The 25,330-nt window shown below is 42.0% G+C and overlaps 1 protein-coding gene across 3 annotated transcripts in view; it reads left to right on the top strand.

Moving 5' to 3' along the window:
• Window positions 1–23,466, top strand: part of LOC112642573 (nuclear autoantigenic sperm protein) — a 40,194-nt gene extending 16,728 nt beyond the window's left edge. For 2 of the 3 annotated variants that reach the window (XM_025420272.3, XM_035698923.2), the window contains exons 3-16: window positions 3,010–3,060; window positions 5,144–5,254; window positions 9,714–9,794; window positions 11,466–11,575; window positions 12,477–13,493; window positions 19,234–19,313; window positions 19,743–19,828; window positions 19,938–20,011; window positions 20,661–20,849; window positions 20,969–21,135; window positions 21,744–21,800; window positions 21,890–21,967; window positions 22,652–22,780; window positions 23,278–23,466. In XM_025420272.3, coding sequence (XP_025276057.1) covers window positions 3,010–3,060; window positions 5,144–5,254; window positions 9,714–9,794; window positions 11,466–11,575; window positions 12,477–13,493; window positions 19,234–19,313; window positions 19,743–19,828; window positions 19,938–20,011; window positions 20,661–20,849; window positions 20,969–21,135; window positions 21,744–21,800; window positions 21,890–21,967; window positions 22,652–22,780; window positions 23,278–23,358 — 2,311 coding nt within the window. In that variant the 3' untranslated portion in view covers window positions 23,359–23,466. The remainder of the gene's footprint in view (window positions 1–3,009; window positions 3,061–5,143; window positions 5,255–9,713; window positions 9,795–11,465; window positions 11,576–12,476; window positions 13,494–19,233; window positions 19,314–19,742; window positions 19,829–19,937; window positions 20,012–20,660; window positions 20,850–20,968; window positions 21,136–21,743; window positions 21,801–21,889; window positions 21,968–22,651; window positions 22,781–23,277) is intronic. The other variant, XM_025420273.3, reaches the window with a different exon arrangement.
• The last annotated feature ends 1,864 nt before the right edge of the window (window positions 23,467–25,330 follow it).

Raw genomic sequence — 25,330 nt, 5'->3', positions numbered from 1 at the left:
GGAGACTGTCTGTCTCCAAGGCACACAGTAGGTACTAAAATTAAAATATCTATTGGATTTAAATATCTATTGAATTGAGCAAGCTATTTTTTCATTTATCTTTTTATCTGTTTAACATATTGCATATGTTACTCATCTCTTTTCATAAATTTGTTATAGCTAAACAAAGTCCAGTTTTAAAAAACTAATAGGCTACATTCTATTTGTGTTTTTAAACTTTTGGAGAGTTTTCAGTTATTGTCTACATAGGAGAGCCCTTTTATCTTCTATAGCTTCTGTTCTCATAGTTCTAGCTTTCTTGCTATATGTACTCCCAATTCTGATTTATTGCTTCTGGGTAATACTTGGTTGTAAAGTACCTAGTAGTAAGGTTGCCTCTTTTCCTACTATTCTTTTCTCCATTTCACCAGTTTTGTTTGTTTCTTTAAGTAGGCTCCATGCCGAGCATGGAGCCCAACACAGGCTTGAGCTCACAGCTCTGAGATTAAGACCTATGCTGAAATCAAGAGTAGGACACTAAACCGATTTGGCCACCCAGGTGCCCTTCTCCATTTCACCAGTTAACAGAATTCTTAGCTTTTTTTTTTGAGATCTGGCATGCTTTGGGGGGCACATTTAGAAATGATGTATGTCCTTATCTGGATATTGCCTTTGGGGTATATTTGAAAACTGATGATTAGAGCAGGTACAAATGCCAAGGATTTAAATTAATAGCAAGTGCATGGGGGTCAATCTATAGGGTTCCTACTAGTAACTTAAACAACCATGTCTTAAAACCTATCTTAAATAAAGTACAACTGTATTATGAAGAAATTGCAAATACAAGTGGATTGTAGGGATCTCTGGGTGGCGCAGCGGTTTAGCGCCTGCCTTTGGCCCAGGGCGCGATCCTGGAGACCCGGGATCGAATCCCACGTCGGGCTTCCGGTGCATGGAGCCTGCTTCTCCCTCTGCCTGTGTATCTGCCTCTCTCTCCTCTGTCTGTGTGACTATCATAAATAAATATTTAAAATAATTAAAAAAAATACAAGTGGATTGTACATTTTTCTTTCACTTTATTTACCAGTTAAAAATTTTTCTTAGGGATTGCCTGGGTGGCTCAGTGGTTAAGCGTCTGCCTTCAGCTCAGGGTGTGATCCTGGAATCCCAGAGTTGAATCCCACATCGGGCTCCCTGCATGGAACCTGCTTCTCTTCCCTCTGCCTATGTCTCTGCCTCTCTCTCTGTGTCTCTTGTGAATAAATAAATAAATAAATAAATAAATAAATAAATAAATAAAATCTTTAAAAAAACATTTTAGGGAGGTGTGACAGGGGGAAGGGCCGAGGCAGAGGGAGAGAGAGAATCCCAGGCAGACTCCCTGTTGAACCTAGAGCCTGACTCCGGTGATCCCATGACTCTGAGATCATGGCCCTAGCCAAAATCAAGAGTTGGATGGTCAACCAACTGAGCCACCCAAGACACTCTTATTTACCAATTTTCAAAATAATGCAGTGGTTTCCTGTCATTCTCCAAAGAAAACTAGTAAGTTGTTTTTGTTTGTATCTTTTTTTTTTTTTTTTTAATGATAGTCACAGAGAGAGAGAGAGGCAGAGACATAGGCAGAGGGAGAAACAGGCTCCATGCACCGGGAGCCCGACGTGGGATTCGATCCCGGGTCTCCAGGATCGCGCCCTGGGCCAAAGGCAGGCGCTAAACCGCTGTGCCACCCAGGGTTCCCTTGTTTGTATCATTGAGAACTCATTGATTTAAATATTTGGAGCTTTTAATCCATTGTAGCTATTATTTTTGTTGATGCTCAGATTGACACTTTTTGACCAGTGGGATTTTATTTAGGCTGACTCTTGAGTGTACTTTTGTAATATTTTTGTACTTTATTATTATTTTTATTTTTGTACGTTATTATTACACATACCAGACTTAGAGAAAAGTTGTAAAACTTCTATAAAGAAAACTTTCATTGCTTTTCCCTGGATTCCTCATAATTTACTTTATAATTCTTTTTGCATGAATGTAAGTATATATGACGACTGGGATGCACCTTCGTTGCTTTCTGGCATGAAAGCCAAATTCACCTTTGTACTTTCTGTGCCTTGGCTTAGAATCTTTTTTTCTTTTCTCTTTTCTTTCGTTTTTCTTTCTTAGATTTTATTTATTCATGACAGAGAGAGAGAGGTAGAGACATAGGCAGAGGGAGAAGCAGGCTTCTTGAGGGGAGCCTGATATGGGACTGAATCCTGGGACACCGACCTGGGACGCCAGGAGCACACCCTGAGCTGAAGGCAGATGCTCAACTGCTGAGCCACCTGGGCATCCTGAATCTATTATTTTTCAATGGGATTTTGGTTCCTTCTAGTGAGAAATATATTTTTTGGAGTATAGTCTGAGTGTCTGGGGGTGGGGTTTTTTATTGATTTATGATAGGCACACAGTGAGAGAGAGAGAGAGGCAGAGACACAGGCAGAGGGAGAAGCAGGCTCCATGCACCGGGAGCCCGATGCGGGACTCGATCCTGGGTCCCCAGGATCGCGCCCTGGGCCAAAGGCAGGCGCTAAACCGCTGCGCCACCCAGGGATCCCCTACAAAATTTTTTAAAGATCTTTATTAAAACTTTTCAAAACTGAATATTCATGGAAACTATGGGCTTTTTTTTTTTTTAAGAACTTTATTTTTAGTGAGCAATTTAACAGAATGTGAGGTTTTTAGGAATGCATATGTTAGATTATAACATATTTCACTCTTTTCCACTTGATCCTAAACTCAAAGCTAGGATGTGACCATTTTGTTTACTGTAGTATTCTCATGCTAGCAAATAGGCATTTAACAGATATTTGAGTGAAGATTAAATTTGATTATGTAGGTGAGTAATACTTTTGAGATCTTAATATCCTATTGGGCACTTAATAAATGGTAGTTCTATTATGGCTTTATTTTTTTCTTAATTTTTTTAATTTCCAGGCTTAGAATAGCTTTCATCTTATTTTTTTTTCTCTTGATTTTTCATTACAGGGTTGAAGAAGATGCTCCTGCTCCTTCTACCTCTGCAGATAAAGTGGAGAGGTAAGATTTTTTACAGTACAGTAGATTGATGTTTGGATTATAAAGTAAGAACTATATAACTTAAGGGCAGTATTATTATTAATAGATAACAGTTGAGACTGAATATTAAGATACTTGTCTGTAGTTTATGGAGCAGGGAGCCTGATGAGGTTCACCATCCCAGGACCCTGGCATCATGACCTGAGCTGAAGGCAGGTGCTGAACTAACTGAGCCACCCAGGCACCCTGGTTTTTCATATTGAGTAAAATATCATAATTGAAAGTTACTTAGTTCTGCTCCTCATTCGTTACTTGCCTATTCTTTTTGAATATTTCTGCTGATTTAGATTTTTAAAAAATATTTATTTATTCATGTAGACATAACGAGAGAGAGAGAGAGAGAGAGAGAGAGAGAGACACACACACACACACACACACACACACACACACACACTCAGAGATAGAAGCAGACTCCACGCAGGGACCCCGAGGTGGGACTCGATCCTGGGACTCCAGGATCGAGCCCTGGGCCAAAGGCAGGCGCTAAACCGCTGAGCCACCCAGGGATCCCCCCCTCCCCTTTTTAAAAGATTTTATTTATTCATGAGAGAGGCAGAGACACAGGCAGAGGGGGAAGCAGGCTTCTCACAGGGAGCCCGATGTGGGACTTGATCCTGGATCCTGGGATCACGCCCTGAGCCAAAGGCAGGCGCTCGACTGCTCAGCCACCCAGGCCTCCCTGTATTTATGTTTTTTTTTTTTTTTTTTTAGATTTATTTATTTATGATAGACATAGAGAGGCAGAGACACAGGAGGAGGGAGAAGCAGGCCCATGCCCGGAGTCCGAGGTGGGACTTGATCCCGGGACTGCAGGATCGTGCCGTGGGCCAAAGGCAGGCGCCAAACTGCTGAGCCACCCAGGGATCCCCTATATTTATGTATTTTTATTATTTTTTTATTTATGTATTTTTAAAATAATCTCTACACCCAGTGTTGGGCTCAAACTTATAAGCTTGAGATCAAGAGTCTCCTGTGGACAGAACTAGCTAGGTGCCCAATTTTTAGGGCTTTTAGTTGTACGTTTAGAAAGTCTGTTAATCCATTGGAGTTAATTTTTGTATGTGGTATGATAGAAGGTTGAAGTTTACTTTATTGCATATGGCTATCCAATTATTCCAGTACCATTTGTTGAGAAAGATGATTTTTTCCCCTCATTGAGTTGTCTTGGTACCTTTGTCAAAATTTCAAGTGGTGGTAGGCATGTATCTGTTTTTGTGTTCTGGTCCATTTCATCTATTTGCCCTTTTATGTCAATTCCACATTATCTTTTGCTCTGTCTACCTACATATTTTTCATTTATTTTTCTTAGAGGTAGTACAGCTTCCTGTACGAATTTAAGATTCCTTTTTTGTTTGTTGCTTAATTAGCAAATGTTTATAGTGACATACAGTATAGGCTTTGTGAGTAGATAAACCTTAAAGAGAAAGTAATCTAGGAAAGCTGTTGAGAATATTGCTTTGGGATTTCTTCCTTTCCTTTCCCTTTCCTTTCCCTTTCCTTTCCCTTTCCTTTCCCTTTCCTTTCCCCTTTCCTTTCCCTTTCCCCTTTCCCTTCCCTTTCCCCTTTCCTTTCCCTTTCCCCTTTCCTTTCCCTTTCCCCTTTCCTTTCCCTTTCCCCTTTCCTTTCCCTTTCCCCTTTCCTTTCCCCTTTCCTTTCCCCTTTCCTTTCCCCTTTCCTTTTTCCTTCCTTTCTTTCCTTTTTCCTTCCTTTCCTTCCTTTCTTTCATTTATTCACGAGAGACACATACAGAGGTAGAAACATAGCAGACCGAAAAGCAGGCTCCTTGTGAGGAGCCTGTTGTGGGACTTGATCCCGGGACTCTGGGATCCTATCCTGAGCCGAAGGCAGATGCTCAACCGCTGAGCCACCCAGGCATCCTGGGGTTTCTTTTGCTTTTATAGTGATGAATAAATGAGTTAACTAAGCTTTGCTGGAGAGGTCAAAGTTTTAAAGAAGTCAAAATGGTTTAAATGTAACAGGTATTCAACAAATGTTGTTGTTGTTTTAAGTATTTGATACTTGAAAAAATATTTTTTTCTTGCAGCCTGGATGTGGATAATGAAGCTAAGAAACTGTTGGGTTTAGGACAGAAACATCTGGTGATGGGGGATATTCCAGCAGCTGTCAATGCATTCCAGGAAGCAGCTAGTCTTTTGTAAGTATTGTGTTTTGCTATGATGTGCTATGTTGTGTTAAAAGGTTCCTTTTCCTTTTCCTTTTCCTTTTCCTTTCCGACACACAGAAGCCGAGACACAGGCAGAGGGAGAAGCAGGCTCCTCACAGGGAGCCCGATGTGAGACTTGATCCTGGACCCCGGGATCACTCCCTGAGCCAAAGGCAGACGCTCAACTGCTGAGCCACCCAAGCATCCCAATGTGTTAAAAGTTTCTTATGGGGCAGCCTGGGTGGCTCAGTGGTTTAGCACCTGCTTTTGGCCCAGGGCGTGATCCTGGAGACCCGGGATTGAGTCTCATGTCAGGCTCCCAGGATGGAGCCTGCTTCTTCTCCCTCTGCCTGTGTCTCTGCCTCTCTCTCTCTGTGTCTCTCATGAATAAATAAATAAATAAAATCTTAAAAAAAAAAGTTTCTTATGGGGCTGGGAAGGGAGAGGAGTTTTAAAAGACTGGATATTTTTCACGTACAAGTTTATTCCTGTAACTAATGATAAGACTTACATATCACTGAGCAAATCTCACTCAGTCTTTGCTTTTACTGAGTAAGGTAGTTTGTTTTCCAAGGACTTTTTATAGTCCTTTTAGTAGGCTCTATGCCCAGTGCAGAGCACAGTGCAGGGCTCAAACTTAAAAGTGAGATCAAGAGCTGAGCCCAAATCAATAGTCTGATGCTCAACTGACTGAGCTACTCAGGTTCCCCTGTTCTGGGACTTACTTTTAAAACTTGAAGTTCTTGGGGGATCCCTGGGTGGCTCAGTGGTTTAATGCTGCCTTCGGCCCGGGGTGTGATCCTGGAGTCCCGGGATCAAGTCCCACGTCGGGCTCCCTGCATGGAGCCTGCTTCTCCCTCTGCCTCTCTCTGTGTCTCTCATGAATAAATAAATAAAATCTTAAAAAAAACAAAAACAAAAACTTGAAGTTCTCTTTCTGGGGAATCTCCTGAAAGTACCAAGCAGGCCACAATGATCCGTTACCCTACCACTAATGCTGATGTTAGTACAGCATTTTTCAGATTGTTAGCATCTTTGTTCTCTGTTGCAGTTGTTTGGAAGTTGTCATCTACCACTAGGTGGCCATATATATCTATATCGTGAGGAAACATGTTAGCATTAGTCCCTCAAATGTGATTTAACCAAAGACTTTATTAATGTATCTCTGGAGCTGAGAGAAAAAGTAAGAGTTAAGTCTTCAAACAATAGGTTTTCAGCCTATGATGGTTTTAGTTAGTTTCTTCTGAGATCCTGTTAACAGTAGGAGTTGAAGTTAACCATGATCCCTAATGAGTTAATGTTATATACAGTTGAATTGAAGAAATCTTCTCATAAGAAATGCTTATAATAAAACTAGATTTCAGGTTCACTATGATTAAAAGCCTCTGGCTTCTTCATACCTTCTTAGGGTTCTGTCTGTCCATTCTTGTCCCAACCCTACTCCCTCTCCCTACACCTAGAACAGAATTGTTCTTGGATGTGTCTGCATCAATCTCTTGTCATAATTCCTGACCTCTGGTCTAAGTTTGTCATCACTTGGGCCAGAAGACCTGGGGCTCATACCCCGTGGTATGTTATGAATAGGGTGTAAATTTTATTGGATGCTAATAAGTATTTAGGTATTTTTTTAATAAAAACATATGGTTTATCTTACAGTGTAAACTGCCAAAATCATAAGTTTCTAAGAATAAACACAAATAAACCTACTTCTTAGCTTATTTTCTTACCAGATATCTAGAGATCAGCATTTTCACTATCTTGCCTTTAAGGATATTTAGGGGGGAAATTTGAGGTGCACTATTCTAATCTAGTAGATTACACTTAAACATGACCCTCATAATACTTTGCGCTTAGTTTGTCTAGTTATACTCACCAAACCTTAATGGCTGTTAGCTGGCCTGACTTTGGATGACTTCTGCGAGTCTTTCACTCCATGAGTCACTTTCATCTCTTTCTACATAGAGTAGAAAACTTTCTCCTTCCTACTTAGCACACTTGTGATTGTTTTCCCTTTCCCTCTTCCCTCTTCTCTGTCTCTCATGAGTGAATAAATGAAATCTTTATTTTTTTTTTTTTTAAGATTTTATTTATTCAGGAGCCAGAGAGAGGTAGAGACACAGGCAGAGGGAGAAGCAGGCTCCATGCAGGGAGCCCGACGTGGGACTTGATCCGGGTCTCCAGGATCACACCGCGGGCTGCAGGCGGCGCTAAACCGCTGCGCCACCGGGGTTGCCCATGAAATCTTTCAAAAAATAAAAATAAATACTATTATAGGCAATTATTCAATTTTTAGAGTAGATCTTTAAGCAGTTTGTAAAATACTTCTTTTTTTTTTTTATAGATGTGTAAAGGCATATGAAATGTAAGGTTTATTTTTTTTTAATATATTTTTTTAAATTTTTATTTATTTATGATAGTCACAGAGAGAGAGAGAGAGAGAGGCAGAGACACAGGCAGAGGGAGAAGCAGGCTCCATGCACCGGGAGCCTGATGTGGGATTCGATCCCGGGTCTCCAGGATCACACCCTGGGCCAACGGCAGGCGCCAAACCGCTGAGCCACACAGGGATCCCGAAATGTAAGGTTTATATAGCTAAAGTTTAGAGGTGAGGGGATGCCTGGGCGGCTCAGCAGTTGAGCGCCTGCCTTCGGCTCAGGGTGTGATCATGGAGTCCCCGGATCGAGTCCCACATCGGGCTTCCTGCATGGAGCTTGCATCAACCTCTGCCTGTTTGTATGCCCCTCTTTCTGTGTCTCTCAGGAATAAATAAATAAAATCTTTAAAAAAAAAAGTTTAGAGGTGGGATTTGAACCCAGGTAGTCCGACTCCAGGGAATAAGCTGTTACCTCTATAACATATCTTTCTACATACTTTATTCATTTTTAAAAACATATTTTATTTATTCATGAGAGAGAGAGAGAGGCAGAGACACAAGCAGAGGGAGATGCAGGCTCGATGCAGGGAACCCGATGTGGACTCCATCCCGGGATTCCAGGATCACGCCCTGAGCTGAAGGCAGATGCTCAAACCGCTGAGCCACCCAGGCATCTCTACTTTGATTCATTCTTCAGGTCTCAGCCAAAGGTCCCGTTACTGTTCTGGGCTGACATTCATCTTACAGGAGGAAAAACACCTGTTAATGTAGTTTGGCTTTTTTTTTTTTTTTTTTAATTATTTATTTATGATAGTCACACACAGAGAGAGAGAGAGAGAGAGAGAGAGAGAGGCAGAGACACAGGCAGAGGGAGAAGCAGGCTCCATGCACCGGGAGCCCGACGTGGGATTCGATCCCGGGTCTCCAGGATCGTGCCCTGGGTCAAAGGCAGGGGCTAAACCGCTGCGCCACCCAGGGATCCCTGTAGTTTGGCTCTTAGATTATATACTATAACTGTAGCAAATTGATGTCACTTGGAACATACATATATATAGAGAAAGACCAGGCAGTATATTAACTTTCTACATTGTGTGTGTGTCTATGTGTGCATGCACGAGCACACTTTTTTTTTTTTAAGATTTTATTTGTTTATTCATGAGAGAGAGAGAGAAAGAGAGAGAAGGAGGGAGGGAGGCAGAGATACAGGCAGACAGAGGGAGAAGCAGCCTCCATGCAGGGAGAGAGAGAGAGGAGAGAGAAGAGAGAGAGAGAGAGGCAGAGATACAGGGAGAGGGAGAAGCAGGCTCCACTCAGGGAGCCTGACATGGGACTCAATCCCGGGTCTCCAGGATCAGGCCCGCGGCCGAAGGTGGTGCTAAACCACTGAGCCACCTGGGCTGCCCCCCGCCCTTTTTATAAAGTAAGCTTCAGGGGATCCCTGGGTGGCTCAGCGGTTTAGCGTCTGCCTTTGGCCCAGGGTGCGATCCTGGAGTCCTGGGATCGAGTTCCGCGTCGGGCTCCTGCATGGAGCCTGATTCTCCCTCTGCCTGTGTCTCTGCCTCTTTCTCTCTCTGTCTCTCTCTCTCTCATGAATAAATAAAATCTTAAAAAAAAAAAAAAGCTTCATGCCCAGCATGGAGCCCACAGTGGGGCTTTGTTTGTTTTTAAAGATTTTATTTAGAAAGACAGCATGATCTGGAGGAAAGGCAGAGGGAGAGGAACAAGCAGATTCCCCACAGAGTGCAGAGCCTCACTCACACAGGGCTCAATCTGAGGACCCTGAGATCATGATCTGAGCCAGTCAGAAACTTAACCAGCTGAGTCACCTAGGCACCCCCCAGCATGGGGCTTTGAACTCAAAACCTTGAAATCAAGAGTAGACCTTTAATTGAACGGCCCAGGCACCCCATACATTTTTAAAGTCCCTTTGTCCTTAAATTGAAAGCAAGAGAAGGGGGAAGTATTAGTTTCCTAGAAGGATGTGTCCCTGAAGAAATGTTATTTTATAATTTAAAGAACTAGAAATATTTCAGGTTAGATGTTAATTTAGATCTTTCATGTTTATTCTCTTTGTAGAGGTAAGAAGTATGGAGAGACAGCTAATGAGTGTGGAGAAGCCTTCTTTTTCTATGGGAAATCCCTTCTGGAGTTGGCAAGGTATGTCTTTCAAGCTGCACTGTTTTTATTTTTTAAGATTTATTTGAGAGAGAGCAAGTGCGGGATTTGGGGTGGCAAGGGAGAGGGTGAATCCTTAGACAGATTCCCTGCTGAGGGGGGGAGCCCAACGTGGGGCTCCCATCTGACAAACCTGAGATCATAACTGAGCCAAAAGCAGAGTCTGAGGTGCCCCTCAAACTGCAATTTTTTTTTTAAGATTTTATTTATTTATTCATGAGAGACACAGAGAGAGAGAGAGGCAGAGACCTAGGCAGAGGGAGAAGCAGGCTTCACACAGGGAGCCTTATGTGGGACTCCATCCTTGCATTCTGTCACCACGCCCTGAGCCAAAGGCAGACGCCTAACTGCTGAGTCACCCAGGAGTCCCTCAGACTGCAGTGTTTAAGTAGGGTATTTTGAATCGCATTAATGGTCTGTTTAAAAACTTAAGTTTCGTTTTTTGCCAAGATTATTTACTACCTTCGCAACTTTATATGAGCTGGTTTCACTAAGGGGGTTTAGAAGGAATGCAAAATATTGATGGAAGTTTTGGAAGGCACTTGATGCAGAGTAAACTTATGCTTGGGTTTTGACTTTTAGGGTCTTTTGAAGCAGAGATCTTTCTATTAGAGGATGGTCAATAATTTATTAAGGTCCAATATAGAGCGAGAATTTTTTTTTTTAATTTTTATTTATTTATGATAGTCCCACACAGAGAGAGAGAGAGGCAGAGACATAAACAGAGGGAGAAGCAGGCTCCATGCACCGGGAGCCTGATGTGGGATTCGATCCCGGGTCTCCAGGATCGCGCCCTGGGCCAAAGGCAGGCGCCAAACTGCTGCGCCACCCAGGGATCCCCTAGAGCGAGAATTTTCAAAAGCACTCTCAGAACAGTCATCCTCAACAAGGACTGAATGAAGGACAATTTGGAAACACTACCGTATGAAAATGTTTAGTAAATAAAACAGGTAGTCTTAACTATTGGAAAGTTGTGTATTTTTCACTGGAGTTTATTAACCAAAATAAAATCTATTGAGGGTACACAAACTAGCAAATATTTTATGCCTCATTTAATCCAGTTCTGGTAAGTTTTTTAATTTTGTAGGTCATTTTGATGATTTGTCAGGAAAGTCTTGCCAGAATGTTTTTAAGCCAACTAGAGGAATACGGGGTAGATACAAGGTTTGAGAAATATGGCCCTATGGTAAAGTGAATATAAATTGATCTTTTTTAAAAAATATTTTATTTATTCATGAGAGACAGAGACGCAGAGAAACAGACAGAGGGAGAAGCAGGCTCCATGCAGGGAGCTGAATGCGGGACTCGATCCTGGGACTCCAGTCCAAAGGCAGGCGCTAAACCGCTGAGCCACCCAGGGATCCCTAAATTGATCTTTTTTTTTTTTTTTTAAATTGATCTTTTGATAAGAGTCATTGGTGCTTTTTAGGCAGGTGGATGAGGGGTGTGCTTTTTTTTTTTCTGAGTGCTTTTATGGCCTTAATTTATATTAGTTTTGCTCACTGCTTTTCTTCAATGAATACTTAAAAGTTTATATTCTCTGCACTTGATTGTTTTACTGTTGCTTTTATAATATAGCACTACAGTTTCTGTTGTAGAAAAACCGTTAGGTTCTAACTATCATACCTTTGGTGCTTTGTCCTTTTGTTCTAGAATGGAGAATGGTGTGTTGGGAAATGCCCTAGAAGGTGTGCATGTGGAAGAGGAGGAAGGAGAAAAAACAGAAGATGAATCTCTGGTAGAAAATAATGATAACATAGATGGTACGTGGAGTTGCGTGTGACGTTCAGGAGATGCGACGTTTATTTCTTGTGTACAAGTGATGGGAGTAGGTCTCTCCCTGTCCTGGATGGTTTCTCCTAAGTTGCATTGGGTCGTACCTGCATCTGGTGGAGACTACAGTGTGGAGATAGCCAATTACTGAAATTGACAGCAGGCTTTTGTAAAAGGAAAACTTAATTTCCCCAATAAATGTGGTCATTTAAATTGACATTTTAAATATATAGCAACTTTAAATGTTTTTCTAATGCAAATATTTAAAAGTCTGCGCAGCTCAGTTATTTTATTTTAATTTTTTAAAAGATTTTATTTATTTATTCATGATAGACATAGAGAGAGAGATAGAGAGGCAGAGACACAGGCAGAGGGAGAAGCAGGCTCCATGCAGGGAGCCCAACGCGGGACTCGATCCCGGGTCCTCAGGATCGCGCCCTGGGCCAAAGGCAGGCGCCAAACTGCTGAGCCTCCCAGGGATCCCCAGCTCAGTTATTTTAATAGCAGTACTTCTGGAGTATTTTTACATTTTTGTCTAAGAAAAGTAACTTCTTAGTGGAGTATGGCTACTAGAGTTTTACATATTAGTTGGAGGTTTATAATGTTTAGAGGAGAGCATAAAGCTTGGCATCTCTTAACCTAACTGATAATCAAAATGCTCAAGTAAAAATAATATTTAAGGAGCTTGGGTTTCTTTTGCAATAAGTTGCTCTGCTATCTGGGACTATTCCCTTTGCTTTTCTCAAGGGGGCAGATAATTTTTTAGGCCATCTGCTAAAATTTAAGCCAGGCTGTTTGAGGGTTTAAAGGGAATGTATTTTTAGTTTCCATTTATGCCTTTATCACTAAATTCGAAGACATGTTTATGCTTCATGTTCTTTAACCATGTAGAGGAAGCAAGGGAAGAGTTGAGAGAACAGGTTTATGACGCCATGGGAGAAAAAGAAGAAGCAAAAAAACCAGAAGACCAGTCTCTGGTAAAGCCTGAAATTGATAAAGAGCAGGAAAATGAAATGGAGAAGGGTGGAAGAGAAGACATGGATATAAGTGAGCCTACAGAGGAACTACAGGAAAAAGTTGAGTCCACTCCAGATCAGTTAACTGAAACCACTGAGGCAAAAGAAATAGCAGCACCAGAAGGACTGAATGAAGCCAAGGTCGCTTCTGGGAAGCCAGAACAGGAAGCCCCAGATGCTGAGGAAGGAAAATCAGTTTGTGGAACTGACGTGCAAGATGAATGCAGAGAAAAAGGTCAGGAGAAGCAGGGAGAAGTAATTGTGAGCATAGAGGAGAAGCCAAAAGAAGCTTCAGGAGAGCAACCTGTTACAACTCTTGAAAAGCAGGATACTGCAGTGGAGGCAGAAGCAGAGCCTATAGATTCAGCAGTCAAGCCAGTGGCTGGGGGTGGGAATGAGCCAAAGGAACAGGTAGCAGCTGCCTCTGAAAATGAGCCAGGAAGGGCTGTTCTTGAGCAGCTGGTAGGGCAAGAAATGCCTCCTGCTGAAGAGTCACCAAAGGTGACAATAGAGCTTGCAGAGGCCTCAGCTGCAGAAGCTGGGTCAGAAGTCTCTGAGAAGCCTGGACAGGAGGCCACAGTTCTCCCTAAGGATGGTATAGTCAATGGATTGTCAGCTGCAGGAGATCAGACTCCTGTTGAACAACAGACTAATGTAGAAGAACTGACAGAAACAAAAGATGGCTCAGGACTAGAGGAGGAGGTCAGGGCAGAGTTGGTTCCTAGCCAGGAGGAGGAAACTAAGCTGTCCATAGAAGAGTCTGAGGCAGCTGGAGATGGGGTTGAGACCAAGGTAGCCCGGGGGGCTCCTGAGAAATCGCCTGAAGACAAAGTTAAGATAGCTGCTAATGAAGAAACACGAGAAAGAGAAGAACAGATGAAAGAGGGTGAAGGTAACCGGGATATGCAAGAGCTGCAGTGGGTGGAGTACATTCTGGATTTGACTCACTAATCATGGGTAAAAGTCAGCCTTCCATTCAGGATTTTCCGTCTGCCTTTGGATTAGAAAAGGGCTAAATGAAAATGGGGATAGCTTAAGAAGATTGTGATAAGTTGAGCAAGTCAAAATGCAAGTCTTCAGCAGGCTTATAAACTAACACTTTTACTAACTGCAAAATAGGCCTTCTCTGTGATTTCTGAGACTTGGCTAGCTATCAGTAACTTGTACATACTAGCCAATAAAGGTGGATGGGGGCTGGTGGAGTAGGTAGGGAAATAGTGGGCTAGGCTGGCAGAGAATGCTGAATGGATGTTCACTTGCATGCCTCTGGATTATTTAATTTACTGTTCACATGGTTCCTATTCTCCACTTTAGGAAGCAGGATTAGAGCAGTAGAATCCAGTGAATTGGTACACTTAAGCAGGCATGCCATTTAAATGAAGGCAGTTAACCACAGTGAAAGAATTCTGGTGACTCTCTTTTACTTTTAGTCTTCAGGAAGTGTTCAGAGGCTTATTTGCATTAGTTTTAAATTAGCCTCCTCCAAAAGATAACAAAAAAATTAACATTTAGCCCTCTTGCTGCTTTCCCCCTCATTTCATGCTTGCTTTGGCTGCTAAACTGAAGTTTTTATTACTTAGAACATAAACTGTGGGATGCTTTGTGTAGTATTACTGGTTTAATTTTGATTCAATTCCATCAAGATGTATAAGTCTCTAGCATTTACATAATTGGCACGTCTGACTTGAGTGGTACTATCATTTGAGGATTCTACTGTCTGTAAGGCTTATCTAACGTTGATATTAATAACTACAGGTATATTCCAGTTAATAGTTATTAGTTCATATAACTGACAGACTACTTTAAGAGTTCTCATCAGTTTTAGATTTTCAAAGACCCACTATCAGTATTTGCAGCTCATTCTGGTAAACTACATTCTACCTATGTGCAGGTCCTTGCACTCCAGCCAGCACAGGCATGGTTAACCAGGAGTGAATTGGCTAAATGATAGCGCCACTGGGCTGCTTATTGGGTTTTAGGAGTTCTTTATGGAAAAAAACTGAATGCCTCAATTTTAAAAAGCTACCGTGTCTTAATCTTTAATGATAGTGATCAAAGACAGAAGATCTGCTGGCTCTGTTAATTTGGACTTTGAATAATAAAGTATAGTATAGTAGAGAGGTCCTGCTTCTCCAGTTCAAAAACTATTCAGTTGGATTATAAGTAACATTGTTAGAGTTCCCTCACATTCATTATTATTATTATTTTTAAAGATTTTATTTATTCATGAGAGACACACAGAGGCAGAGACACAGGCACAGGGAGAAGCGGGCTCCATGCCAGGAGCTCCATGTGGGACTCGATTCTGGAGCTCCAGGACCACGCCCTGAGCCAAAGGCAGACGCTCAACCGCTGAGCCACCCAGGCGTCCCAATTATTTTTGATTCCAAAAAAATACTATGCAGTAGGTAGTACTCCTCTGGGGAGATCATGAAGAAATTGAGACTTAGGGCTTATGTTACTTGTTTAGGGTCAAACACTAAGTCATAGAACTAGAATCAGACCCTAGATCTGACATGAATGTATATTCTTCTCAAGCCTACCTCACAGTGAGGAAGGTGACTTTAATCTGGTCACTCTTTTTATTTATTTATTTTTTAAAGATTTATATATTTGAGAGAGTGAGCAAGTGAAGCAGGGAGAGAGAAACTTTAGCAGATTCTATGTTCAGCACAGAGCCTGATTGGGGGCTTGATCTCACAACCCTGCAATTGACCTGAGCCAAAAACCAAGAGTCCTTTATTTTTTTTATTATTTTTTTTTTTTTTAAGATTTTATTCATCTATTCATAGAGATACACACACATAGAGAGGCAGAGACACAGGCAGAGGGAGAAGCAGGGTCCATGCAGAGAGCCTGACATGGGACTCGATCCCGGGTCTCCAGGATCACACCCTGGGCTGCAGGCAGCGCCAAACCGCTGCGCCACTGGGGCTGTCCCCAAGAGTCCTTTATTTTATTTATTTATTTATTTTTTTAATTTTTATTTATTTATGATAGTCACAGAGAGAGAGAGAGAGAGGCAGAGACATACGCAGAGGGAGAAGCAGGCTCCATGCACCTGGAGCCCGACGTGGGATTCGATCCCAGGTCTCCAGGATCGCGCCCTGGGCCAAAGGCAGGCGCTAAACCACTGTTGCGCCACCCAGGGATCCCAAGAGTCCTTTAAACATCTGGTCACCAACATGCCTCTCTGGTCACTTTTTTTTTTTTTAAGATTTTATTTATTTGACAGAATGAGTGACAGCACAAGCTGGGGGAGCTATAGGCAGAGGGAGAAGGGAGAAGCAGACTTCCCACAGCTGGGAGCCCAGTGTGGGCCTTGATCACAGGACTTTTTTTTAAGATTTTATTCATTTATTCATAGAGACAGAGAGAGAGGCAGAGACACAGGCAGAGGGAGAAGCAGGCATCATACAGAGCCTGATGTGGGACTCGATCCAGGGTCTCCAGGATCACGCCCTGGGCTGCAGGTGGCACTAAACTGCTGCGCCACTGGGGCTGCCCGATCTCAGGACTCTTGAGCTGAAGGCAGATGCTTAACTGGCTGAGCCACCCAGGCATCTCCTTCCTCTTTTTTTTTTTTTTTTTTTTTTTAAGATTTTAAGTGATCTCTGTACTTAATGTGGGGCTCAAACCCACAACCCTGAGATCAAGAGTCCAGTGCTCTATTGACTGAGCTAGCCAGGCACCCCATAGGTTTTCTCTTAAAATCCCATTTTCTACCACCTCTCAGGCTGTCCATATCCCTAATAAAGATAGTTGCTCTGTTCTTTTCTAAGTCTCATGCTAGATATGATTGGTAAGTGAACAAAGCCTAAAAATTATTTTTTTCTTTTTTTTTTTTATTTATTTTTTTATTTATTTACGATAGTCCCAGAGAGAGAGAGAGAGAGGCAGAGACACAGGCAGAGGGAGAAGCAGGCTCCATGCACCAGGGAGCCCGACGTGGGATTCGATCCCGGGTCTTCAGGATCGCGCCCTGGGCCAAAGGCAGGCGCCAAACCGCTGCGCCACCCAGGGATCCCCATTTTTTTCAAGATTGATTTATTCATGAGAGACAGAGAAAGAGTGAGGGGGGTGGTGGGGCACAGACCTAGGCAGAGGGAGAAGCAGGCTCCATGCAGGAAGCTCAATGTGGGACTCGAGCCTGGGTCCCAGGATCATGCCCTGAGCTGAAGGCAGACGCTCAACTGCTGAGCCACGCAGGTGTCCCCAAAGTTTTTAAATTTTAGGCACAGAGCTTGGCCATTCTCAGACTATACTGGTCAATCTGTAGTGTTTACCTGACTTAATCCTATGGGAGTTCTAGAGTAACCAGAGAATCAGCAGATTGCCTTTACTTTGTCTTTAAGAATTTTTCTTCTTTGTGCTGTTCTGTGCCATTAACTTTTGAACAGGCTGCAAATCAGAGAAATGGTATAAAACTGTGTTTCCCTTTTTTCCAAGGCATACTACAAAGAAGATGCCATTTTTAGAGAGGCTTGGAAAATATTTAACAGATCACTTTACTGAGGACATAAAGGCATTCCAGTATCTGGGTATAACTTACCAGGTTGGAAAGTGTTGTTTTAAAGTAATGGCTTTCTCATAACCTAGCTTCCTTTCCACCATTCCTTGAGGATAGTACAGATTTCTCAAGGGAAACCAGTATTTTTTTCAGATATCATAAGAATTTTAATTTTAGGGATCCCTGGGTGGCGCAGCGGTTTGGCGCCTGCCTTTGGCCTAGGGCGCGATCCTGGAGACCTGGGATCGAATCCCACATCGGGCTCCCGGTGCATGGAGCCTGCTTCTCCCTCTGCCTGTGTCTCTGCCCCTCTCTCTCTCTCTCTCTCTCTCTCTCTCTCTCTCGACTATCATAAATAAATAAAAAAAAATTTAAAAAGAATTTTAATTTTAAAATTTGATGTAAAAATAAGATTTTATGTCAAATTAGATGTCACCTGGCATTCTGGTATGAATAGGAACAGATACGAGATAATTTAAGAATACAGAATAACAATACATATTTTGTCAAATTTTCCTACAAATTAGGAAGGTAAAAGTGTTTGTTTCATAGATAAACTTCATCCATCTAGAGAATTTTTTTTTAAAGATTGATTTATTCATGAGAGACAGAGAGGTAGAGCCATAGGTAGAAGGAGCAGAGAGAGAGAGAGAGAGAGAGAGAGGTAGAGACCTGGGCAGAGGGAGAAACAGGCTCTATGCCCAATGCGGGACTTGATCCTGGGACTGCAGGATCACACCCTGAGCCGGAGGCAGACTCAACTGTTGAACCACCCAGGCGTCCCTTTTCTAGAGAATTCTTGAGAATGGACTGTATTGTTAATAAAACCACCCATCTAGTATAACAGTACTGAGTATACACATGATTTGGAAATATGGGTACAGAAAGATAATGGTGTATTATGATGATATTTATTTCAGAAGTACTAAATTACATGGTCAGCATCAACAGGGGAAAAATGAGCCATTTGATAAAATAGTTTGCTATAGGTTAATTAGCCTGTAAGTGGTTCTTAGAGGAATTTTTTTTTTTTTTTAATTTCTTATGTAATCTCTACACCTAGCATGGGCTAGAACTCCCCAACACTGAGATCAAGAGTTGCATGCTCACTAATTGAGCCAGCCAGGCACCTTTCTTAGAGAACTTCTTTAGATTGTCTTATTAATTTATAATGTTTAGGAATTTTCTGTGCCTGTTCCCATTCTGAGGCAATATTGCTAAACATAAAAGTCCTTTAACCTGACATGGCATTAAGGCCTAGTTGCATATTTATGTTCCCATAATAGCTTGTTTGGAGACCGTATTTGAGTTCTTTTGCTTGTGTTAGAATGCTTAATGAAAAATGGCAGAGGTAGGCACGTTATACCCAATTCATGCATTGTTATGTGCCCCCCAAAGCCTATTTTTAATCACTTGACATTGCTATTTATTAGCAGCCTGTCCTTAAAGGCAGTTGACTTGTGAGTCTATGTTAATATGGTGAAATATAGTGTCAATATGGCTACAAATTTTAACATTATAGTGGAGTAAAACAATTGGTTTTGGTACTGCTCACTCAATTCTGTACATGCTAGAGCTGGCTGGAGTCTGTGGCATGCTCATTGGTTAGAGTTGCTAAGGACTGTGCTTTTCTCTTCACAGCTATGTTGTGGGAAAGCTAGTCTCTTGAGCATTCTTGTTCTGAATAGACTGGAGTAATTTAACTTTTGTACTTTCTCAGCTTGTTAGTATTACATAACAAATGGCTGCTTAAAGACACCAGGAACACTGGCTGGGTTCTCCCAAGTGCTGCTGGCTAAATAGATGGGAGCTTCTAGTAACTAAGAGACTACAGTAGCTAATCTTTTTGATCTGAATGATCCAGATTGACTTTTAGAAGAAAGACCGCCTTCTGATCAGTGAAGATGTAAACAACAGACACTATAGGATATACAATCTAAATCTATATTATATTTGAATTAGACTGTAATCACTGACTTCATATGCAGTTCAAATATTAACTGACTTAGCATCTGGCGTGTTCTACCTCAGAATATAGGTTATTTGACTGGCATATATTGGAATCTTGACTAGTTAGAAGATAGCTTTAGTATTCTCAATACTGAGGAATTTTTGCTTACAGAAACTGAAGGCTCAGAAGAGGAGGATAAAGAAAATGACAAGGCTGAAGAAACACCAAATGAATCACTTCTTGAAAACAAGGTAAATTATTATTCAGTATCATCTTCAGCTTTCTTATTGTAGGACTGTAGCTTACTAGGGTAGGCCTTATCATAGCCATTTCTTGGTTAGGGATTGGGGACCCTTTATTTGTGCCTAGAATCCACACATCCATTTAATCCCAGGATGTCCTATCTATTAAGATAGGACCCACCAAAAAAAAAAAAAAAAAAAAAAAAAGATAGGACCCAACATGTCACTGTTAGATACCATTCACATAAGGTGATAACTTGGAGAAAGATTATAGGGTTTTAGGTTTCTGTAGGTTTTAGGGAGAAAGTCTAAATTTTGAATCCTATATCCTGTGGGTTTTTTTTTTTTTTTTAAGCTGTATTAAATGATACATTTAGATTTGTGATCTAAAAATGCCTGTCTTCTGAATAATACCAATGATTTGGATATACCTTTTAGTCTCTTCAAGAAAACGAAGAGGAGGAGATTGGGAATCTAGAGCTTGCCTGGGATATGCTGGATTTAGCGAAGATCATTTTTAAAAGGTAAAACTTTTAGTGTTTCTAGGCTCAGGTTGGGAGTTTGGAGGTTGGAAGTAGAATATCAGTTAGGCTTGGATGAATGCTATTAGGATTTCTGATCTTTTCCTTTCAGGCAAGAAACAAAAGAAGCTCAGCTTTATGCTGCACAGGCACATCTTAAACTTGGAGAAGTTAGTGTTGAATCTGGTAATACATTTTCTCTTTCCTTTAATGTTCCCCTCTACCCAATTCTTCCTCTAATTCCTTAAAATTCAGCTTAATTGATCATCAATTGTGGGCAATTGGAATAAGATTTTATTTGAGACAGAGAGGACAAGCAGGGGGAGGGACGGGGGAGAAGCAGGCTGTCTGCTGAGCAAGGAGTCTGACACCAGGCTCCATCCCAGGACCCTGAGATCATGACCCTGAGCTGAAGGCAGACTCTTAACTGACCCTGGCAGTTGGCTTTAACATGGCAGTTGGTTTGGGTTCCTATAGAATAGTGGAAAAATCTCTTCTGAGTCTTTTTTAGTCATTTCCCCCCACCCCCACCCCCAGTTTCCTGTACAGTGCTCTAAAATTAGGAGTATTAAAAAATAAATAAATAAAATAAAATTAGGAGTATTAGGACACCTGGGTAGCTCAATGGTGGAGTGTTTGCCTTCGGCTCAGGCCATGATCCTGGTCTGGGGATTGAGTCCTGCATCGGGGTCCCTGCATGGAGCCTGCTTCTCCCTCTGCCTGTGTCTCTACACCGCACCCCCGTCTCATGAATAAATAAAATCTTTAAAAAAAATTAGAAGTATTATATATTAAATCCCATCCATTTGCTTGCTATTCTTTTTCTCTTTATTAGAAAATTATGTCCAAGCTGTGGAGGAGTTCCAGGCTTGCCTTAACCTGCAAGAACAGTACCTGGAAGCCCATGATCGTCTTCTTGCAGAGACCCACTACCAGCTGGGCTTGGCCTATGGATACAACTCTCAGTATGATGAGGCAGTGGCACAGTTCAGCAAATCTATTGAAGTCATTGAGAAGAGAATGGGTGAGTGATCATCAACTGTTTGTTGATAAACTTGACTGGATCCAGTAATCAACAAGATTAAAAAAAAATGGATCCTTTGGTGGTAACTCTTACTGATCACTTCAGCCTGTTCTTTGTAGCTGTACTGAGTGAGCAGATGAAGGAGGCTGAAGGATCATCTACTGAATATGAGAAAGAAATTGAAGAGCTGAAGGAACTGCTTCCTGAAATTAGAGAGAAGATAGAAGATGCAAAGGAGTCCCAGCGTAGTGGGAATGTAGCTGAATTAGCTCTGAAAGCAACTCTGGTTGGTTTGGTTTCCTTTTAAAGTTTTGATAATAGAATGTTTGATATTGTTGGAAGGCTCATGGCATTAATGTTCCATTTGCCTAGGAACCATGACATGGTTTCTAGGGAGTTGGTGGTTCGAAAAAATGTGAGCATTTATCTAATTATTCTTATCAAATGGTATAATGCTTAAGAAATATACTTTGGAGCCAGACTGGGTTATATATCTGTATGTGACCATGAGCATGTTACTTTAGTGTTTGCTTAATAAATGTAAGCTATTACTTCCATCTTTGAGAACTCCTCTGTATAGATTAGTAAGGTATTGATGGCTTTTAGCTTTGGCTCTGCTTTTGACTGCTGGAATATCAAGGAGCTTTCTATGCCACAGGTGATGACATGATATGGAGGAGTTAATTTAACATCTACACTGTGCCTAAACCCCCAGTTTGGGGGTAGCAGGTGCAGGTAAAGTGGGGATGGATGAAATTGCTATTATATGTAGGCCCACTAGTATTGAGGTCTTAATCAGTTATTTCATAATTGGTAGATACCTGTGGTAGGTGTGTGGGTGATCCTGGTACGTTCTTTTCTGGGGCCCACTTGGGTCTGTCCCCTCTCACACAGGTGGAGAGCTCTACTTCAGGTTTCACTCCTAGTGGAGGCAGCACTTCAGTCTCCATGGTGAGTATTCAGGTTATTTTTGTCACTTAATATTAGGCCTATTTGTGTCCTGTGTAGTTGTACATTGTTAATAAAGTCCTTTTTGTCAGGTTGCCAGTAGAAAACCAACAGATGGTGCTTCCTCATCAAATTGTGTGACTGATATTTCCCACCTTGTCAGAAAGAAGGTAAATCTACATGTGGTCATTTCCCTTCTGTTTTCTTTCCGTTTGCTTTTGTTTTGTTTTGTTTTTTGCTTCACATGATACATGAGTAATCATTTCCTAGTATTTGGTGTGATAAGGCATTCGTTTTGTGAAGTTGGTGAGGATTTGAGTGACGGTAGTTTTCACTTGAATATGTGTTCTGACAATTTTTCAGGCCTCTTTTGGCCCAGGACTATCAGGGAAAGCTGCTGAGAATTGCTTACGTCGGCTCTTTTTCTTTGATAGTAGTCATTGAGCTGCAGACCTGCTGATAGTTAAACTTCTGAGTCTGCCTTCTCCTGCTGGTTACAGTAGTTTTTTTCTCTTGTGGGAGACTGATTCCTTTGTTTCTGGATTCACAAACTTGGGGTTGGCTTACTGTTCAGATCTATTCCTCACACTCACCCAGATCTATTCCACCCTTCCCAGGAGAGAGGCTGGATTGGTATGTTGTGGTTTCTAATTTCTTGTACGAGCAGAGGTTGGCATCTGCTTCCTGTGGCCATGAGAGAGGCCCTGAGAGCCATGGATCCCGCTTTTGAGGATATCTGCACCATGGGGTGGCAGCAGTGGGGGAGGAGAGGTGTGAAGGGGTTGTTAAAGTTTTGCAGTTCTTGTAAAAAAGCATTCAGCACATTTGTGAAGCCTTCACAATTATATCTTTAGAGGAAACCAGAGGAAGAGAGTCCCCGGAAAGATGATGCAAAGAAAGCCAAACAAGAGCTGGAGGTCAATGGAGGCAGTGGGGATGCCGTCTCCAGTGGAAATGAAGTTTCAGAAAACATGGAGGAGGAGGTGGGCAGTTAAAGAGGGCTTGGACTCTTCTTGCCTTATTTCCCCTTGTTCTCAGGCCCTGGGGAAGCTAGTCCTCCTAAGTGCATGTTCCTTACCTTGAGACTGTTTGGATTACTTGAATGTAACCCTTATAAGAACAATGCAGGGAACTCTTTGGTTATAGAATGTAGGATGTCTCTCTCATTGATGAATGGAAACTATATACATATCATAGGTCCCACTCTAATGAATGTATGAGAAGGCACTTGATTGGCAAGACCATTGGGTTACTTCTGCTTGTTCCCTTTCCAAGTAATGTATGAACATTGGCTCTGTCAGCCCTACTATAGAGAATTTAGGATATGGCCTTACATTTTGTGGTAATTGTCCTGTTAGTAGTGTAGGGAGCCTAGCAGGGTTTAGGAGACCTGTTCACTTGCTCTGAGGCCTGCTTGATTGTATAAGACAATAGCTTAAACCAGGGTCATTTATGCCCAGGCTCCCTATTTATCTTCCAGGCTGAGAATCAGGCTGAAAGCCGGGCAGCAGTGGAGGGGACAGTGGAGGCCGGAGCTACAGTTGAGAGCACTGCATGTTAAAAGAGGGCACAGAGCCTTCCTCCTGAGGGAAAGTGTTTTTGTATATAATGTATTTTTTCACTTTGGGGGGATTCTTTTTGTATAACTTCAATAAAGATTGTAAGCAAAGGTTGAGGCTTTGATGATTTTTTTTTCTTAAATACTGGCTGAAACTGTGCCTTGGAGCACTCTGGGTTTATAGAGTGGTCAAAGGTGTACCCCTCTCCCCCTTTCTGTACTGATCTGTTGGAAATTCTCATCCAAGTTCCTGTCTAATGTGGAGGTGATCAAATCAAGCATAGCCATAGGCCCTTTGTTTTCCAATGGTGCTATATATTTTTCCCATTTTAAATACCGGACTGCTGTCTTGAAAACCCCTTCATTTTGGTGCTTTCCTTTGATGGGGGCTATAGAAGCAAGACTTGATTAAGATCTTTGCTCTTTGGTGCTGATACTGTTTGATGGACTTTGTGAGCTGGTAACCTACCTGCCTGAGCCAGGCCCTAAAGTGATAATTTTTATGCACCTAATCTCCAACTGGGGGTCAATAATTCTGTCCTGGTTTAAAAAGAACTCTGAAGAAAACTTGTGAGGGAGGGGTGGAGGAAGGTGACCCCTGAAGAAAACCGGTTTGCTAACTGTGGAGAATTGAGCTTTCTGGTTTGAAAGTGGCTAAGAGACTGGATGCTTTGAATGTAGTTGGAACAATCTGTGGGGAGGCTGGCTGGTGAAGTTTTGTTTTTTGTACAGAAAGGCTGAAATATATCTTATTACTTGAATCCAAATTGTTACCCATCTGCAGTTTTGACTTCTCAAATAAAGATGCTAAAAAATGTTGCTGGTCTGGACTTGTGTTTAAAGATTTTCCAGTGAGATCCTGTGCTATCTCAAGCATTTGAATGTGGGATGTGGGGTTGAAAGAAACTGGGCCACCAGTTTTGGCTGCCCAGTCTAAGAGTGCTGGTGCTCAGGATTCTGAAAATATTTTTTGAAGATTTTATTTATGAGAGAGAGGCAGAGGGAGAAGCAGGCTCCATGCAGGGAGCCCGACCTGGGATCACGCCCTGGGCGGAAGGTGGCGCTAAACTGCTGAGCCACCTGGGCTGCTCAGGATTCTGATATTAAAGCCATCCCCTTGAGACCTCACTCCTGTTCAGGGTGCAAGGCTAGTGGGAGACCCCTCTTGCCTGAACTGCTTCTGCCCCCGTGACCCTTAGTTTAAGAACCCGTTACAACAAAACAAAAAACAAAAAACCCTTTACGCACCAGTTACTATTGGGATCCGAATTCCAAACAGGGCCTGCCCTTACCTAATGGGATATAGTAATTCTGACCACCCACAGGGCTACTTTGCTGCACTGGACAGTATTTCAGAAACTGCTATTTGAATGTCCAATGTCCGAGGCAGTTTTTCAGTCTATATTTTGTTTTCTAAAGAAATAAAAGGGAAAATGGTTGCAATTTTTCTGGGCTGGTCATGGTAACTCATGGCTCCAGAATTTTTGGCTTTGGACTTCCCGAAGGTACCCCTGTATTGCATGTTCTTCCAAGTCCTGAAGATTTTAGGCCTTTGACCTTTGGTTGACACTGGGTTCTGGGGCTAGGCCGGATATCAAATTTCAGCCAGATTTTACAGGTGACCCTCTGTAAGTGTGTAAGGTATGGGAGCGCCGTTTATGGGGACCTTTATAGCCCCGAAGGCTTCCCAGGGGGAAGTCCTGAATGAAGAAGTGTGGCAACAAGATGGGCTTTAGCAAAACAGCAACAACAAAAAAATAGGTGAGAACAAATTTATCAAGTTCCTTTAACAAAGAGTGCCCCCTGCTCATATTTAAAGAATTTATATTCCAGGCAATATTGCAAGAACTCACATGGGGTGGGGGTGGGGAGAAAAAAATCCTGTTTTACAAAAGGAAAACTGGTGAAGAAACGCCAAGTATTTGTGGAAGGTGGTAAAGCTGTGCTTGGACCTCCTATCTTGAGCTTTTATCTG

The sequence above is a fragment of the Canis lupus genome, chromosome 15 (genome assembly GCF_003254725.2).
Source record: "Canis lupus dingo isolate Sandy chromosome 15, ASM325472v2, whole genome shotgun sequence".
Classification (NCBI taxonomy): domain Eukaryota; kingdom Metazoa; phylum Chordata; class Mammalia; order Carnivora; family Canidae; genus Canis; species Canis lupus.
The sequence above is the reverse complement of the archived record's forward strand: the minus strand, read 5'-3'. Positions and strand labels throughout refer to the sequence as shown.